General features: G+C 47.9%; 1 protein-coding gene across 1 annotated transcript in view; it reads right to left on the reverse strand.

Annotated features, from left to right (window-relative positions):
* HCK (HCK proto-oncogene, Src family tyrosine kinase) overlaps positions 1-19,353 on the reverse strand; it is a 49,329-nt gene that overhangs the window by 15,501 nt on the left and 14,475 nt on the right. Inside the window, exons 2-8 of the mRNA XM_003273505.2 lie at positions 13,925-14,045; positions 12,335-12,377; positions 11,879-11,978; positions 10,976-11,074; positions 6,254-6,357; positions 2,115-2,264; positions 1,615-1,767 (exon numbers count right to left, since the gene is read on the reverse strand). Coding sequence (XP_003273553.1) covers positions 1,615-1,767; positions 2,115-2,264; positions 6,254-6,357; positions 10,976-11,074; positions 11,879-11,978; positions 12,335-12,377; positions 13,925-14,044 — 769 coding nt within the window. The 5' untranslated portion in view covers position 14,045. The remainder of the gene's footprint in view (positions 1-1,614; positions 1,768-2,114; positions 2,265-6,253; positions 6,358-10,975; positions 11,075-11,878; positions 11,979-12,334; positions 12,378-13,924; positions 14,046-19,353) is intronic.

The raw sequence follows: 19,353 nt of genomic DNA on the forward strand, positions 1-19,353 counted from the left end.
GTGGTGGCGGGCGCCTGTAGTCCCAGCTACTGGGGAGGCTGAGGCAGGAGAATGGTGTGAACCTGGGAGGCGGAGCTTGCAGTGAGCCGAGATTGAGCCACTGCACTCCAGCCTAGGTGACAAAGCGAGACTCCGTCTCAAACAAACAAACAAAAAACCCAAACAAATAAAAATAGCTTTAAAACACTACCCAGGTTATGTCACACACATACACCGCCCACTTTAATCTTAACACTGCTCTTAAATAAATGACAGACTTACTATGACCCCGAGGCCCCGCATGGCCCAGCCTCGTCCACCTCTCTAGCCTCATCAGCCACTAAACTCCCCTTGCCTTTTATGTGCCAGTCACTCTGCAGGTCACTCAGTCCCTCAAGCACCCAACTCCCCTCCCACCACAGGGATTTGGCACATGCTGTTCCCTTCCCTCACCCCACCCTGCTTCATTTGGTGGGTCTTGTCAATTTTATAATTGCTTGGGTTTCCATTTTGCCTTGGCTTCCAGGAAGCTCCAAGCCAGAACCATGGGCTTCCTGTAGTAGGAGTCTAGAGCCTTATATGATATTTTTGGCTTTCGAATCTCACCACTCAGATCTGTCTTACCTTCCTCTCCATATTTTCTTTTTTGTCACATTCTTTTTAATTTTATTATTATTTTTTAGACAGAGTCTCACTCTGTCTCCCAGGCTGGAGTGCAGTGGTGTGATCTCAGTTCCCTGCAACCTCTGCAACCAAATGATTCTCCTGCCTTAGCCTCCCGAGTAGCTGGGATTACAGGCTCCCACCACCACGCCTGGCTAATTGTTGTATTTTTCGTAGAGACAGGATTTCACTGTATTATCCAGGTTTTTCTCGAACTGCTGACCTTGAGTGATCCACTCCCCTCTGCCTCCCAAAGTGCTGGGATTACAGGCATGAGCCACTGTGCCCGGCCTTGCATGCAGCAGAATCTCAATAAATATAGTCAAAATACGTGGATTTTAAATTTATTTTATCTGGCTGAGTTGTTTGCATCCCTGTAAGTTGTCTTCGCTCCCATTTGGAACGCAGTGGGGTATTAACACAGCAGGCTGCCCCACACTGGGCTGGCACTGCATCTACCCCACAGCCCTGCAAAGCAGGCAATGTTGTTCTTAAGTTCTTGGGGAAAATCAGCAGGTGTGAGATGTGCCTTTCTGATTTTCCCACAAGACTCTAACAGTGCTGGCCACACAGCAGGTGCTCAGAATAACCTGTTCATCAGTTGCCTGGAAATCTCCAAGCTGCATATCCCCATTCTTAATTTTCATCATCTGAAAAGGTCTCTGTTTATCTCAATCCCAAACTGTTAGGCAGTCTCCACTCCGTATGAGGGAGAGATTCCTCATCCATGACACCTGCTTCCCAGAAGGAAGTTTTTGACCCCTACAGGACTGGTCTCAAAGGCAAATCAGTGTTTGCATAGCAAGACAATTTGGTTTGCTATCAGGGAACTGCTTCTTTATGGCTATTATTTAAATCTCCCCTTCTGCCTTGGGTAGCATTCCCACTTTGCCAGAAGGTGTTCCTGGAAGCAAGTGACCTCCCTCTCCCCTCCACCCTCTGGCCCTGTGGGCTCCGGCCCTGGGTCCTTACCCATCCAGACTTCCCCAAACTGCCCAGCTCCAAGTTTCTTTTCCAGCTTGAGGGATTCCCGAGGGATCTCCCAGGCATCTTTCTCCCAAGGCTTCTGGGGCTTGGAAGACACACAGGGCACCGACAGTTTCTGGCAGAGCCCGTCGCTCCCCTCTGGAACAGAGTCCCTGGTCAATTGAGAGCAACAAGCACCGAGCCAGCCAGAGGTTGCTCCTTGGAGGCCGCCCTGCCTGGTCCACTGGATCTCTCCACTGTTCCACCTGGTTGCCACCATCAGAGACATTTCCAAGCAAGCAGAGTGTGACGGGATGCCACCTCTACATCTTGGCCACCCCACCCTCCTGCTCAACAGTCCTAAGCCTTCAGAAACATCTAAAGCAACTATCTGTCTAGGGGATGGCCAGGAAGGACACAGCAGGTCTCAGGGGCCACGGTGCATCCGTGACTAGGAGTCTCTGGGCCCATCGTGGTGGGGATGTCACCCCCGGGGTGGGACTCACTCTTGTAGTGGTCCACCAGCTCCTGCAGAGTGCTGAAGGTGCTTCGGGGGGATATGTAGAAGCCCCCATTGTCCAGGGTCCGGATCTTGTAATGTTTCACGGTATCTCCCTGCCGAGGGTCGTAGTCTCGCACGGACAAAGAGTAGCTTCCTGAATTAACCAAAGAGAAACCCCTCAGAATGGCATCTTGGAGGCCTGCCACCTTGCATTAGCACTCTGACACCCTGTAAAGCTACCGCTGGCAGCGTCCTGACACCTGGACAGAAGTGCCTGAGGGTCTGAGTGGGCTGTGGGAGCCAGGCATCCTGAGCTCTCATCCAGGCTCTACCACATCCGCCCGTGAGACCTTGGCCACGTGACTATGTGACCTCTCTATGCCTCAGTTTTCTCATCTGTAAAATGGGAATAGTTCTCATGCCTCCCTACCTGATCCTATTGCCTGATGGCTAAAAGAAGTAATGCCTGTAAACTACTTGGAAACTGAACACTCTGCAAATGTTGGCTATCATCATCATCATCTTCATTATTTCTGATCTATTGATCCACCTTTCTATCATCTACCCTACAAAAAGCCAAGAAACCATAGTATACTTTTTACTTTTTCATAAAAACTCAGGCTATGACTTTTCTGGTAAAAAATCCAGAAATCCAGTTCAGTTATTGAAATGTGAACATGCTGTGGTAGGCTGAATAATGGTCCCTCAAGATATTCACGCCCTAAACCCTGGAACCTGGAAATATGTTACCTTACATGGTAAAAGGTACTTTAGAGATGTGATTAAGTTAAGGATCTGGAGATGGGGAGATTATTCCAGATGATCCAGGTAGCCCCAGTGTAATCACTTGGGTCCTTGTTAGAAGGAGGTAGGAAGGTCAAAGTGGAAGAAGTGAAGATGGAAACAAGAGCTTGGACAGATGTCAGGAAGGGACTATGAGCCAAGGAATGCTCTGGAAACTAAAAAAGGCAAGAAAATGAATTCTCCCCTGAAGCCTCCAGAAGGAACCAGCCCTGCTGACATCTTGAGCCCAGTGAGGGCAGACTACTGATCCCCAGAACTGTTAGAGAATAGACGGGTGTTGTTTTAAGCCACTAAGTTTGTATTAATTTGTTACAGCAGCAATGGGAACCTAACATACATATTAGGCTGGTGCAAAAGTAATTGCAGTTTTTGCCATCAAAAGTAGTGGAAAAAACTGAAATTACTTTTGCACCACCCTATATTATCACATAGAGCAGAAACACATAAGTCTTTCAGCTCATGACCACCATTTTGCCATTTGTGAGCTGTGTGCCCTTGGGCAAGTTATTAGTCCCTCTGTCTCAGTGTTCTTTACCATGATAATAGTACAATGTCATAGGATTTGGGGAAGTTTAAACTTTTTTTTTTTTTTTGAGTCAAAGTCTCGCTGTGTCATCCAGGCTGGAGTGCAGTGGCGCAATCTTAGCTCACTGCAACCTCTGCCTCCCAGGTTCAAGCAATTCTCCTACCTCAGCCTCCTGAGTAGCTGGGATTACAGGCACCCACCACTACACCCGGCTAATTTTTGTATTTTTAGTAGAGATGGGGTTTCACCATGTTGGCCAGGCTGGTCTCCAGCTCCTGAGCTCAGGTGATCCACATGCCTCAGCCTTCCAAAGTGCTGGGATTACAGGCTTGAGTCACCTCACCTGGCCAGTTTATACTGTTGAATGAATAATAGCTTACCATGCATGCCAGGCAAGTTCAAAGCACTCTGCGTAAATGAACAATGAATGAATAAGAATAATATTCATTATAATGAATTATAACTATATAAATTATATTATTTATTTAATGAATGAATAACCTCATGGGGTAAGGGTTTTATAATATCACCATCCTCATTTACGGATGAGGAAACTGAAGCCCAGAGAGGTGAAGTAACTCACCCACAGTCACACAGCTGGTAAGTGGCACAGCTGGGATTCAAATCCAGGCAGCTGGCTCCAGAGCCCCTCTCAGCCACTCTGTCCCAGTCAGGGGTGAGACTGGCTTGGTTGCTGCTGGATGGGGTGTGGCAGGATCCAGGAAGCAGCAGGGTGGGATTCACGGGTCTCATGCTGCAACTTCTATTAAATCGGCTAAACTTCCCACCATGCCCCATCTCAGAGGGCTATGAAAGCTGGACCAGGCTCATTTTCCTGCCCCACAGATCTGTGATGGTTTCTTTGATTTCTCTGCCCTTGTCTGCAGGATGGACCAGCCCAAGCCAAAAGCTGTCCTGGGCACAGCTAGAGAGGAGAAGCGCTGGGCTGTGCACAGCTTTGTCTTTTTATCTTCTTTTTTTCCCCCTGGGGGCTTGAATGGGGCTTGTTGGGTGGGAAGAGACAAAGCCCAAGCATTCACTGAGCTGCCACACTGATTGTGAGTAGCATTATCCTAGCCACATGAAAGCTTCGCCAATTGAGATAGCTGAGGGTCAAGCAGAAGGCCACATGGGGAACATGCCTTTAATCAATGTCCCCAAATCTGTTTGTTTCAGGGTACCGTGAGGTCACATTTTATACAATATACCTGGCTTATTTGAGTCAAGCAGTTGTGAACCTAAATGTATTAGTAAAAGTGCACTTAGCACACGAAATCTGAAATCATAAGAATCCTACTGATGTTCATTCCTTTGAGGCAATGAGCCTCAATCGATGCCAGTTTGAGCTACGCGATGTTTTCCAGGCCTGTTCTTGCCATCCATGCAACCAATCAGCATGAATCCACCCTTGCAGCACAGAACTTCCAGGAAGCTGGTCACCTGACATTAAAACTTCCAAAAGCTTCCAAGGAGCATTTTCAGCAGAGTCCCAGAGAAGGCTGGCTTGAGTCTCTTCTGGCGACCTCATCTTACCTCATTTCCTTATGGAGGGAGGAAAGGAGGAATGAGGCTTGTGGATAAGATATATTGTAATGGGTATTTTATTTTTTTAGAGACAGGGTCTTGCTCTGTTGCCTAGGCTGGAGTCCAGTGGCTCCATTATGGCTCGCTGCAGCCTTGAACTCCTGGACTCAAGAGATCATCTGGCCTCACCCTTCCAAGTATCGGGGAGTACAGATGTGCGCCACCACGCTTGGCTAATTTTTAAAATTTTTCATAGAGATGGGGTCTCACTATGTTGCCCAGGCTGGTCTCGAACTTTTAGGCTTAAGTGATCCCCCTGTGTTGGCCTCCCCTACTTGGTCTGTTATGGGTATTTAAAAAAACCAAAACAAAAAACAATCCTGACACTTTGTAATCCTGACACTTTGGAAGGCTGAGGTAGGCAGATTGCTTGAGTCCAGAAGTTCGAGGCCAGCCTAGGCAACATGGCAAAACCCCATCTCTACTAAAAAGAAAGAAAGACAGAAAGAAAAGATTAGTCAGCGTGGTGGCACGTACCTGTAGTCCCAGCTACTAGGGAGACTGAGATGGGAGAATCATTTGAGCCCAGGAGGCAGAAGTTGCAGTGAGCTGAGATTGTGCCACTGCATCCCAGCCTGGGCAACAGAGTGAGACCCTGTCTCAAACAAAACAAAACAGGCCAGGTGCAGTGGCTCACGCCTGTAATCCCAGCACTTTGGGAGGGCGAGAGGGGTGGATCGCAAGGTCAGGAGATCGAGACTATACTGGCCAACGTGGTGAAACCCCGTCTCTATTAAAAATACAAAAATTAGCTGGGCATGGTGGCGAGCACTTGTAATCCCAGCTACTTGGAAGGCTAAGGCAGGAGAATCGCTCAAACCCGGGAGGCGGAGGTTGCAGTGAGCCGAGATCGCACCACTGCACTCCAGCCTGGCGACAGAGTGAGACTCCGTCTCAAAAAACAAAACAAACAAAAACCAAAACAAATGAAAAAACGAGTCAGTGAAGATCAAGCTTCAGCTGGATGTTTCTTTGTTTTCAGGGCCTAAGCCACCTGGCACTAGTTCCACTGACCTAAGCTGGCAGCTATGGTGGATAAGAAGGGCAGAGCCAGGCACAGAGCCTCAACCCTCCCCGCCTCAGGTGGCCAAGAGCAGGAGAAACCTGGGAGCTGCAGCACCTGGTTGGGGTTTTCAGCCTTTCCCAGGGCATTTTCAAGGGAAGGGTGGTGGCCAGTCCCACCTGGGGCACCTCGGCAGGGAGGACAAGGTGGGGAGGGCTGGTGTCACCTTTAGTGGTCTCGCTATCCCGGATCATGAAGGAGCCCAGCATGTTGCCTGGAGCCAGGAGTTGTCGCTCTGCGTCCTTCCGGCTGATGCCCTTGAAAAACCACCTGATGGAAAAGGGAGGGGACAAATGTGAACCTGGGGTCGTGCAGGTCATCCTGTCCTGCCTACACAGGGTGCCTGTGGCCATGCAGGTCCCAGGGGGATGTCAGGATACAGAGGGTCTGGCTTCCTGCAGCATCAGTTTTACTCAAGGATTTTTTGGGGGAGAGAAGGGAAAGGAGCCATTCTTTTGATATCAAAATAGACATTTTACCCGAGGTGAATCCTGTTTGCTGAGACTGAAGCCTGTGCAATTTGGAGTGGGGGAACTTCCTTTAAGAAAAATAAGACAGCATTAACAAGTGCAAAAAGCTGATGGGTCATTCCAGTACCGCTCGCTGTGAGGGACAGGGAGATGGACAGGAAGACAGAGTGGAAACAGACAGCAGTCTTAACCAGCTGTGGTCAAAGTCTTACTTTTGCAGGTTTCACAAGCATACAAGACCACGGGGAAGATCCTTCTTGGGACCTTGGAAGCCTGTGAAGGGCCTGAGTTTTGTCAGCTTTACAGCCAATCCTCCTCCGCTTATACGGAGTTGAATATAAAGTTGGCATGAACTTGTAAGCTACAATGTGAGATTGGAAAGAATTTTATACTTAGGATCATATCCTGGGATATTTTCTTCATTCTTCCTGAATATTGGAGATATTTGGGTGGAAAAGTTTAAGCAGCAGCAGCCGAATCCTTTCCCACCTTCACTAGGGTGAGGAGAAGTTGGAAAAAAGCCACAGACCTGACCTCAGCCTACCTTGGCTCTGCCACAAACCTGCAGTGTGACTTTGAGCAAGTTGCCTTCCTCTTTGGGCCTTTGGTTCCTCTGTTATCAACTGGGCAGAAAGTTAACATCTATCTTGCTATCCACCCAACAGCTCTATGGAGTTGTCACTTTTATCATTCCCATTTTTTTTTTTTTTTTTTTGAGACCGAGTCTTGCTCTGTCACCCAGGCTGGAGTGCAGTGGCGTGATCTCGGCTCACTGCAACCTCCGCTTCTCAGGTTCAAGCGATTCTTTTGCCTCAGCCTCCCAAGTAACTGGGATTATAGGCACCCACCACTACACCCAGCTAATTTTTGTACTTTTAGTAGATACGGGGTTTCACCATGTTGGCCAGGCTGGTCTCGAACTCCTGACCTCAGGTGATACACCCGCCTCGGCCTCCTAAAGTGATGGGATTACAAGCATGAGCCACTGCTCCCGGCCCCATTTTATGGATGAGGAAATTGAGGAACAGAGAGGGCAAGTAACTTGCCTAGAGTCACACAGCTGGGAAGTTGTAGAGGCAGGATTTGAAGCTAGGCAGTCTAACTCCAGAACCCATGCTCTGAATCACCATGCTATGTTGCTCATCTACCTTCTTTGCTTTCATGTTGTAAAGTGACTTGTGCCATGGTAAAATATTCGACAATGTAAGAGTAAGAACTGTCTCCCCCGGCCAGGTGTGGTGGCTCACACCTGTAATCCCAGCACTTTGGGAGGCCAAGGCAGGTGGATCACGAGTTCAGGAGTTCGAGACCAGCCTGATCAACATGGAGAAACCCTGTCTCTATTAAAAATACAAAATTAGCCAGGCATGGTGGCGCATGCCTGTAATCCCAGCTACTTGGGAGGCTGAGGCAGGAGAATCGGTTGAACCCGGGAGCCGGAGGTTGCAGTGAGCCGAGATCGCACCATTGCACTCCAGCCTGGGCAACAAGAGCTAAACTCTGCCATTGCACTCCAGCCTGGGCAACAAGAGAGAAACTCCAGCTAAAAAAAAAAAAACAGGAACAAGGTGCTGCATAGAAGGTCTGAACGAGAGGCATGGAACAGTGTGTGTGGTATCTACCACTTGTGCGAGATAAGCGGGAAGAGATGTCTTTCCTTATATAAGGAGGAAGCATCTGGGAGGACTCACGACAAACTGGTTGCTTCTGGGGAGGGGAAGTGGCTGGTTGGGGACAGGGTGGGAAGAAGACTTTTCACTCTTCTGCATGCTTCCCCACATTCGAATTTTGAAACATTTGAAAGTATTACCTATTTCAAGGGGGAATGAGGGAAACTAAGATTCCATCCCGCCCTGATTCCCAAGGTCCCAGTTGTGCTCCCCAGAGGCAACCTCTGTTAGCAGTTTCTTGATTCAGACAAAAGGACCCCTGAGTGCCCTGAAAGGACACATATGTGTATTCATTTTTTATTTTTATTATTATTTTTTGAGATAGAGTCTCGCCCTGTTGTCCAGGCTGGAGTGCAGTGGCGTGATCTCGGCTCACTGCAACCTCTGCCTCCCAGATCAAGCAAATCTCGTGCCTCAGCCTCCGAGTAGCTGGGATTACAGGAGCCTACCATCACACCTGGCTAATTTTTGTATTTTTAGTAGAGGCAGGGTATCACCATGTAGGCCAGGCTGGTCTCAAACTCCTGACCTCAAGTGTTCCGCCTGCCTCGGCTTCCCAAAGTGCTGGGATTACAGGTGTGAGCCACTGCACCTGGCCAGATATGCGTATTTAGATCAGTGGTTCCCAAGCTGGGTCCCTGGAGCAGCAGCAGCAGCAGCTGCCTCACCCAAGAACCTGTTAGAAATGAACATTCGGAATCTGACAGTGGGGCCCAGAAAGCACTTGTTAGCCAGCAATCCAGGTGATGCTGATGCTGCTCATGTCTGAGAACCCCCCACCTAGGTTATTTTGCCTTTGTCTGCAAATGACAACCCCCCATTCATGTTGTCTACACCCTGCATTTTCCACTTAGCAATTATGTTGCCTTTGAGAAATAATACCAGCCATGCCTCCTCCATGGTTGCTGCAAGGACCACATGAGGTGACCCAGGGATTCTGTAAGTGTTCAGACCCTGGAGTGGAGAAACAGAGCATGGGATGACCCAGGGCAAAGCCCAGAAAAAGGAGAGAGAAGCAGCTAAGAGCCCCCAGTTCCATGATCACTAAGAAGGGGAGACATAATTGTTTTTTGACAGAGTATTGCTCTTGTCCCCCAGGCTGGAGTGCAGTGGCGTGATATTTCAGCTCACTGCAACCTCTGCCTCCTGGGTTCAAGTGATTCTCCTGCCTCAGCCTCCCGAGTAGCTTGGACTACAGGCGTGCACCACCACACCCGGCTAATTTTTTTTGTATTTTTAGTAGAGATGGAGTTACACCATGTTGGTCAGGCTGGTCTCAAACTCCCGACCTCAGGTGATCTGCGTGCCTTGGCCTCCCGAAGTGCTGGTATTACAGGTGTGAGCCACCATGCCCAGCCAGAAGGGGGTGGCTTTATAATGGGAAAAGCCTAAGCGTTTTCATTTTTAACAGGCAAGCATCCCAAACCCCTAGTACCATCTAACTAGAAAGAGGAGGCAGAAGAGACAAAACAATGGGGACTGTCATTTGTCAACTTTTGATTGGCTGGTTTTTAATGGGATGTATTTCCACCCCAGAGTGTAGTCATCTTTTTACTCATCAACCTCATCCACCATACAGAGAACATCTCCAGCAGGGAGCCCCATCTGAGTCATCTTCTATCCCTGGAATAGGGAATCAACAGGTATCTGTTGGATGATGGATGGATGGTTGGATGGATGGATGGATGGATGGATGGATGGATGGATGGTTGGATGGATGGATGGATGGGTGGATGGATGGATGGATGGATGGATGGATGGATGATTGAAGTATATTTTTAGAGTCAAGCTAGACACAAGAAGAACCCACAGCCAAGAACGATGGGTTACGGAGAGCTCCTTGAGGGTAGGGATATATCTTATTTGTTTCCACAGCCCCTTAGCCTGGCACAGGGCTTGAAGAGTCATGAGTATGTTTGTCGAATGAATCAAATGAGGGATGGGCCAGGTGCGGTGGTTCAGGCCTATGATCCCAGCACTTTGGGAGGCTGAGGCGAGAGGATCACTTGAGCCCAGGAGTTTGAGACCAGCCTGGGCAACATAGGGAGACCCCCTCTCTACAAAAAATACAAAAAAGAAAAAAATTAGCTGGGCATGGTGATGTGCACTTGTAGTCCCAGCTACTTGGGAGGCTGAGGTGGGAGGATCAGCTGAGCCTGGGGAGGCTGAGGCTGAAGTGAACTGTGATGGTGCTACTGCATTCCAGCCTGGGCAACAGAGTGAGACCCTGTCTCAAAACAAAACAAAACAAAACAAAACAAAACAAAACAAAACAACAAATGAGGGATGACTGGCCAGGTGTGAGCTGTCTCACCTCTCCAGAGACCCTCCTTGGCAAGACCATGTGCTTCATTCAACAATATTTATAGAGCACTGACTGCATGCCAGCCTGTGCCGAGGATGCAGCAGCAGACAAAGTCCCTGCTCTCGCCAGCTCTCTTCCTTGCAGGGCAGGCAGAGAATGCAAGTGTAACCAACCAAAGAAACCAGGTCGTTTTGCTAGTAAAACATGTTCAGAAGGGATTAAAACAGGTTTCCACAAGACAGAGTCACAGCTGGGACCCACTTTAGCCTCTCTTCCCTGACCGGAAGGCTGAAACCAGAAGGAAGAGAAGGAGCCAGCCAAGCCCAGAGCCCTGGGAAGAGTATGTGCCAGGCAGTGGCACAGTGTGTGCAGACGTCCTGAGTTGCGAACAAGGCTGGCTTTGCTCATGCCTCGTTCTGGAAGGTAGGAAATAGGGTACTTACTCCTCTGTCTCCAGAGAGTCAACACGGGCGACATAGTTGCTTGGGATGTAGCCTTCCTTCCGAGTGGCCAGGGATCGAGCCTTCCACCACTCCCCGGATCTGAGGGACAGGAGGGAGTAAAGCTGTTAGGGACAGAAGGATCATTCTCCAGTCTCCTTAAGCTCCCCGGCCTTGACCTAGAAAACTCCCTGCCTCCAGAAAGCCAGTAGGGTGAGGGACAGGGCTGTGACTATGTCAGCCTCAGCATGCGCCCATGATTAGGGTAGGGATCCTTACAACAGTTCCTGTTGTGCATCTGAGGGTCTGGAATCACCCTGTCCACAGCCCAGAGCCCTGGGTCTCTGGCTCCACTCCTTTTCCCTGGACTTGCAGCTTTGGTCTTATTAGCTATACTCATGGCAGGGTCCTGTGCCCATGGAGACTCAGAATGGTTCAGCTGGGGCTGAGAATAGGGGAGAGTGGGCTTGGGGGTCCGGCCAGGCATGACCACTCCCATTCTCTGGCTTCAGCACATCCTGGACACTATACCCATGATGGTGAAGGCTGTAGGAGATCAGAGGTGGCAAACTCAGAGATCCAAGGATTTCCAAATGCAAGGTGGACTCGATGGGGCCCGGTCCACAGGTAAAGCTGGTGGCTTAATCACAGGAGCCCTAGAAAGGCTTCCCTGAGAAAGCTTCACCTGTTCATCCCAGGCTGGACGTGCACTCTTAGTAAGTGCACAATCCCCTTCATCCAGGTTGATAGCAAACCCTTCCTCCACTATTGTGATTAGCTTCTCATTAGACATTTATACCCAGGATAAGATAGCCCATCTATCAGGTTCTTTATGGAAGCACAAAAGAGCACATAGTTGAGTAGAGGAGGCAGTTCTGTCTTAGGGGGAGTGGGATGGGGACTCACTCTTCTAGGACCACCATCTGGTCCCCCTTCTGGAAGCTGAGGTCTTCGTGGTGAATGGCCTCGTAATCATACAGGGCAACCACGATGATGTCCTCAGAGCCTGTTGGGAAGGGAGACACACGGAGGGTGAGGTTCCTCTAAGTGCATCCACAGCCCTGGGTGACCCTCACCCGGCACCTGGCACAGCTCGGCACCCATTGATATGTGGCTCCTAGTATAAGTAGGTGTCTCACCATGCTGGGTGTGATTCTCAAGTTTAAAGCTAAATATGTTTTGCTCATGTTACTAAACAGCGTTCTAGAAACACAATAGCCTGTGCAAAGTACTTCAGAGGAAATTTTGGGGATTCTCAACAGGGGTTTGACTGTTTGGGATTTATGCCTCAAGCTGAGGGAGAACCTAGCGGAATCCTCTGCAGGACACGTGACTCCACTGCATCTGCTCATAGATACTTACCCTCCCTGATTCCTGGTGTGTTGCTGTTGTTGCTATTAGGCCCCTGTGGGGAAGAAATGGGAGAAGGGAATGAATCTGACCAATGTATGGGGACCCATGGAAGGTCTGTGTTGAAAATGATACCCAAGAGCATCTTACCCTAGTCCTGCATGTCGTGGGAGGAGGCCCACATAGGGCAGGGGACATGCCTGGCACCACACAGCACATTAGGGGCAGAGCCAGCAAACAAAATGGTCCAGGTTTTTTGTTGTTGCTGTTGTTTGAGATGGAGTCTCACTCTGTCACCCAGGCTGGAGTGCAGTGGCGTGATCTCAGCTCACTGAAACCTCCACCTCTCCGGTTCAAGTGATTCTCCTGCCTCAGCCTCCTGAGTAGCTGGGATTACAGGCACATGCCACCATGCCCGGCTAATTTTGTATTTTTAGTAGAGATGGGGTTTCACCATGTTGGGCCGGCTGCTGTAGAACTCCTGACCTCAGGTTACCTGCCCACCTCGGTCTCCCAAAGTGCTGGGATTACAGGAGTGAGCCACCGTGCCCAGCGGGATCCAGGTTTCTTGAGCTGTGGCCTTGGCCTTCGGTCTTGGATGTACCGGGGGATGCTGCTTGATCCCTCCCCTCAACACACAGTGAAGGGGTTGGTCCAGATCACTGTTTTCCGACTAAGTTCGAAGAAATAATAGGCCCACCAGTGATTTATATTCCATAAATAAAGGCTCTGTTATGTATGTGAAACAATCTAAGTGTCCATGCAAAGGGGAAGTGACACCTAAACTATGGTGTTCTAAGCAGCTCTTTTTTTTTTTTTTTTCAAAGAGACAGGGTCTCCCTGTATTGCCCAGGCTGGAGTGCAGTGGCGTGATCATAGCTCATGCAGTTCAAACTCCTGGGCTCAAGCAATCCTCCTGCCTCAGCCTCCCACAATGCTGGGAGTGCAGGTGTGAGCCACTGCACCTGGCCTGTGTTTTTATTTTCAAGAAAAATGTATTTGTGTGTCACACAATAGGATTATTGTGAGGATTAGGGTGCTAATAACCGTAAAGGCTTAGAACAGTGCTTTGTTCATAGTCAGCTCTGTATAAACATAAAAGAAGTTGGTAAATACCTCTCCTAGCATGACTGCTTCTCTTTTTACAACTCTTGCTGTTGTTTCTGCTGCTACCTTGGTTTTATACTCACGCAATTATGGTTGGTACTATTATTATGACAATTGTTACTGTATTTTTGCAATGCTGCTGATACTACCATTACATCGTCACTTCAGCTGCTATCATTACTGGTCACTCTTTAATCTCAGCACTGCTTCTGATTCCGCCCAGGCCAGAGGCCTGAAATGCTCACTCACACCTGTTTGGTGGAGCCCAGGCTGAGGGGCCAAGCCTGGGCTGCAGGAAAAGAGAGGTGACTTCCTTGCCCCTATGCATGCTGGCGCTGCATCCCGGAGAGTCGAGTCAGGGCACTGTTGGTAGCCAGTCAGCTCCCTTTCACCCCAAGCTCACCCTGCCCAACCTTGGGAAGACAGGAGGCTGTTAGGGCAATGTTGGGGCAGCATCCGGCAGCCCCCAGGGAAACCGGGACCTCCCCTACTCACCGGCTTGATGGTGGATGTGGGATCCGGCACGTACACAGGGCAGTGTGGGTTGGCGCTGGTTTCAGTTTTTGAGAACGTATTGCCTCTGACCTGGAGGAATTTGGACTTCATGCACCCCATCCTGCAGCAGAGAGAAGGGAGGCGAGCCCGGTTACCAAAAGCCTCATGCTGGGAAGTCTTCTGATGCTTCATCAGAAGCATCATGTGGGGAAATCTTCTGATCCAGGTCCCCTGCCCCCGGGCTGGCTCCCACTGGCCTTCCCAGTCTTAACTCCCCCGCCAGCTCCATGCACCCTCATCCTCCCCACACGGAGCCCACTCCATCCTTGCCACCTCTGGGCCTCCCCATGTCCACATGCCACAGCACTGGCCCAGGGCTGACAAGCTGTCATTGTCGTGGGTACCAAGGACGAGCATGATGGGTGTTTATTCAGAGGATGGCATGAGGATAACAGAAATGTAACAGGTAGAGCTGTTGGGGGGCAGAGCGGGTGGTGGGCACTGCCGGCTCTCAGATCAGAAAGCCTCAGCTGATCCTTGGCCCCTCCACCCCACCAGCACCTCACTGACCACTTTCCTGCCCCCTACCCACCTCTCAGGTCTTCATCGGCAAAATGGAGACAATAATATGACGTGCGGTGGGGAAATACTCAGTGCAGTGTCAGGCTCAGAGCAAACACTACAGAAAAACTACTGTATTATCCGATGATAAATTGCCATTTTTTATATTAAATAACAAGATGAGGTCACATAACATGGCTCAAACAATCTAGTTTGTCAAGGCACTGTATTACTGGTATCATTTTATAAATGGCTTATAACTCCTTCCCTCCCTCCCTTCCTTCCTCCCTTCCTTCCTTTGTCCTCCTCCTCCTCCTTCCCCCTCCTTCTCCTTCCCCCTCCTCCCTCGTCTTCCTCTTTCTTCTTCTTCTTCTTCCTCTTCCTCTTCCTCCTCTCTTTCTCTCTGTCTCTCTCTGAGTTATTTGGTAATTCATTCATCCATTTACACAGCCAACATTTACTGGGCCCTTTTCTAAACTGTGAAGAAGAGAAGCAAGTTCACGCCCTCAGGAACTCAACTGCAGCCGAATGGGAGACAGAGACAATAAACAGGCCAACAAATAAATAACAGGACAAATTGGGTTAATGAAAAGTGTGAGGACAATAAGAGAGGGTGCTGTGGGAAACAACAGGTCTGGCTCTTTTAGGCAGGGCATTTGGGGAAGGCCTGTCAGGGGAGGGGATACAGAACCTGCGGTCTAAATGACACAAAGGAACCAGTGAGGGGACACTCTGAGGGAAGAGTGTTCCAGGCAGAGGGAACAGCAAATGCAAAGGCCCTGAGTCTGGCATGTGCTTGGAGAGAAGTTGGAGGCACTGAAAGCAGGAGAGTGTGGCTGAAGCTCATGGGCAGGGGAGAGGGTGGTTGTGATGAGGCCACCATATCCTGTAGGGCCAGTGAGGACTTTGGATTTTATTCTAAGGATGATGGAAAGTTTCTGGCACGAGAGTGATGGGATTCAATTTGCACTTTAATCCCACCAGTGGCTGAGTGAGGCACAGACAGTAGGGAGCAGGGGAGGGAACCCTGTGAGAAATCTGCAGAAATTGTTCAGGTATGAGGTGATGGTGGCCCAGAGCGGGGTGGGGGCAGAGAGGAGGTAAGCATTGGACAGGTTTGGGGGACATTTTGGAGGTAGAGCTTGCAGACTTTGCTGCTGTGTTCAATTAATTTAAGGATGCTTAAACAAAACACATTTACTCCAAATAGAGTCAAAACATAATTGTAAAAGTGGAAGAAATGTTTCATTTCTTTTCTCAAAATATGCACACACATTTGCTGAGAGGGCAGGCTGTGACAACCACATAAGGAAGTGCTTGCTTTTCTCATCTCTGCACAACTGCCATTTTCTTCTAAAGCAGTTAGAACTCAGTTATACTCATCTTGTTAAAATAAACATGTATTTGTGGTTTAAGAAAAAAAAAAAACCCAAATTCCTAGGCTTAGATGAGTTACTTTTAAAAACGAAAAAAGATTCCTTTTATTTACAAGGATTTGCCTCTTCTGGTGGGAACTGGGAAAGATTTGCCACCTCAAGACTTGAGCAGTTTTGCTTCGTTTGTCTTTTGGAAATAAAATAAGGAACACATTCAGACTCTTGGAGTGCTGGATCATTAATTTGAAAAATTATCACAATTAAGCACAGATTTATAATGTACTTGCATGCATTTAAAACTGAAACCAGCATCTCTCTTTGAGATAAATGTGTATTACAGTTCTGGGAAATTAAACAGGCATCTTGTGTGGCATATATGACATAAAATTATATCACATTTCATATGTTTTGGTCAGCATAAAGATGTTCTGGGAAGAGCAGCACTGTGTGAGGTAGGGCAGCTCACTCTACCTCTCTGGGCACCCACTGATCTGCAGCTGTGAGTCTTGTGATTTCCAATCCACGCGTGTTGAGCACCTTGTATGCTTCACTTACGTGATCAATGTACATATTCAAGATGGCCACAGGGTCCCGAGGGAGGGGTCTCAGAAGACCTGTGCTCATTCACAATCCAAGGCCATCTCTGAGAAAGGGTGGCGAGGGTTCTACCTCACAGGGTGGTGGTGAGCACTGAGCAAGTTGATGAGTGTAAAATTGCCCAGCATGCAGTAAGTGCTGCAGAAACATTAACCACAACCATTTCTGTTTACTGGCAGACGTGACACTGCCCCGGATCATGAAGGAAGCACAGTTTGCAATTCCTCTGGCCCACAAGCCTAGAGATACTGCAACACTGGAGAAGTCCACTTTTTTTTAAAATAGGGAATTCCCATGAGTTCCATTTTCGCACAATAAAGTGTGATTTGTTTTCTCAGAGACAGTCTCGCTCTGTCACCCAGGCTGGAGTGCAGTGGTGCAATCATAGCTTACTGCAACCTCGACCTCCCAGGATCAAGTGATCCTCCCACCTCAGCCTCCTTAATAGCTGGGACTACAGTTACAAACTACCATGCCTGGCTAATCTTTTCAAATTTATGTTCTGTAGAGACAGGGGGCGGTGGTGGGGGGGCGGGGGGCAGGTCTCACAATATTGCTCAGGCTGGTCTTGAACTCCTGACCTCAAGTTATCCTGCTACCTTGGCCTCCCAAAGTGCTGGGATATGAGCCACCATGCCCAGCTGAAAGTGTGATTTTTCTAAAAGTGATACACTGGCAGGAGTCAAATTTGTGTAAAATGTGATTGTCCCCCTAAATGAGAGAACCATGTCTACTGCCTGGTGTGGACTGGGCATCAGAAATGTCCATGTTCATGGTCACTAGGCCCAGAAATGTCATGTGAGCCACAAATATAAGTTAAAGTTTTCTACAGCCAGGTTTTTAAAAATTAAAATTAAAATTGTATTTTTTTTCATTTTTAAAAAATTTCTTTATTTTTATTTATTTTATTTTATTTTTATTTTCCTTTTAAATTTATTTTTAGGTTTTTTTTAAATTTTTATTTATTTATTTATTTTTTGAGATGGAGTTTTGCTCTTGTCACTCCAGCGGAGTGCAGTGGTGCGATCTCCACTCACCGCAACCTCTGCCTCCCGGGTTCAAGTGATTCTCCTGTCTCAGCCTCCTGAGTAGCTGGGATTACAGGCATGTGCCACTACGCCTGGCTAATTTTTGTATTTTTTAATAGAGACAGGGTTTCATCATGTTGGTCAGGCTGGTCTTGAACTCTCAACCTCAGGTGATCCATCCACCTCGGCCTCCCAAAGTACTGGGATTTCAGGCATGAGCCAGCACAGCTGGCCTATTTTTCATTAAAAAAAAAATTTTTACATCCAGGTTTTTTAAAGTAAAAAGAAACAAGTGAACTAATTTTAAGATGTATTTATTTTACTCAATATATCAAAATTATTAACATATAATAAATATAAAAATTATTAATGAGATACTTTACATTCTTTTTTTTTGTACTAAGCCTTCACATCTCAGTGTGGATTTTACTCTTAGAGCACATCTCAGCTATGACTCCATCTGTGCTCAACAGCTGTCTGTGGCTCAGAGCTACCATATCCAAACACGCAGAGACAGAATGCTCCCATCACTGCAGCACAGGAAAGGCTGGTGCTCACGCCTGTGTTCCTCAGTGCTTAGCCCAGTGCCTCCTGGCACACAGTAGGAGTGTCATGCACAGTGAGTGAATGGCTGCATGCCTGGCGTGCCATGCTTTATATAGTAGGAAGTAAAAGTGTCTGTCAGCACCATAAGACAGGGCAAAAAAAAAAGCGAAAGCATTAGGACATAGTTCCTGCTCTATGACCGAGTTGAGAAGGGGAGACTGGACACACAATTACATTCCGAAGCCACATACTAAGAAGCTATTAGGAGATACAGATAGTAGAATGGTGGTTGCCAGGGGCTGGGGGAAGGGGAAGTGAGGAGTTAGTGTTCAATGGGTGTAGAGTTTCAGACGAAATGAGCTATGGAGATGGATGGTGGTGAGGGTTGCACAACATTCTGAATGGATTGAATACCACTGAAGTGTACACTTGCAAATGATTAGGACAGAAAATTTGTTATGTGTATTTTACCACAATTTTAAGAATGAAAGAGAAAGAAGCTACTAGGGAGTGGTAAAGATAGGAGGCGCCATGCAAAGACTGCTAAAATACTTACTGGGTAAAAAACGCAAACTGCAAACATGTACAACATCAAACCACTCTTGTAAAATGAATTTATATGCCTATGTGTATGTTAATAAGTTTGTATAAAAAGCAACCTGTTTATAATAATAATCGAGCAGCAAGATAATGAGTTGGGTTTTGAAGAACAGGGAGGATCTGAATAGATAAAGACTGGGGGAAAGTCAAGAATATTCCAAAGAAGAACCAACTTCCAAAAAGGATTTGAAGGAGCTTATAATATTAAACCATATACAGAGCACTGTAAGACTCAAAAAGGGTTACTCTACACCATATAGAAGGGAAAGATTATTGAACCAGAAGCCCAGAGTGGGACTGCTACTACCATTGAGTACTAGATTTATCTCTGAGCTTCCTAGTAGCCAAGATAAAAATGGAAACTTGTACAACATCACCATAAGATCCCAGGAAGCACAATTTGTCTGTTGACAGAAACAAATATTTTTTGAGTATAAATTCAAAAGAGAATTTGTTCTGTGGCTCCTCATAAAAGGTCACTGGAGCTGAGTGTGGTGGCTCATGCCTGTAATCCCAGCACTTTAGGAGGCCGATGTGGGTGGATCACTTGAGGTCAGGAGTTCGAGACAAGCCTGGCCAATATGGTGAAACCCTGACTCTACCAAAAACATAAAAAATTAGCCAGGTGTGGTGGTGCGCACCTGTAATCCCAGCTACTTAGGAGGCTGAGGCAGGAGAATCGCTTGAACCTGGGAGGCAGAGGCTGCAGTGAGCCAAGATC

The sequence above is a fragment of the Nomascus leucogenys genome, chromosome 13 (genome assembly GCF_006542625.1).
Source record: "Nomascus leucogenys isolate Asia chromosome 13, Asia_NLE_v1, whole genome shotgun sequence".
Taxonomy (NCBI): Eukaryota; Metazoa; Chordata; class Mammalia; order Primates; family Hylobatidae; genus Nomascus; species Nomascus leucogenys.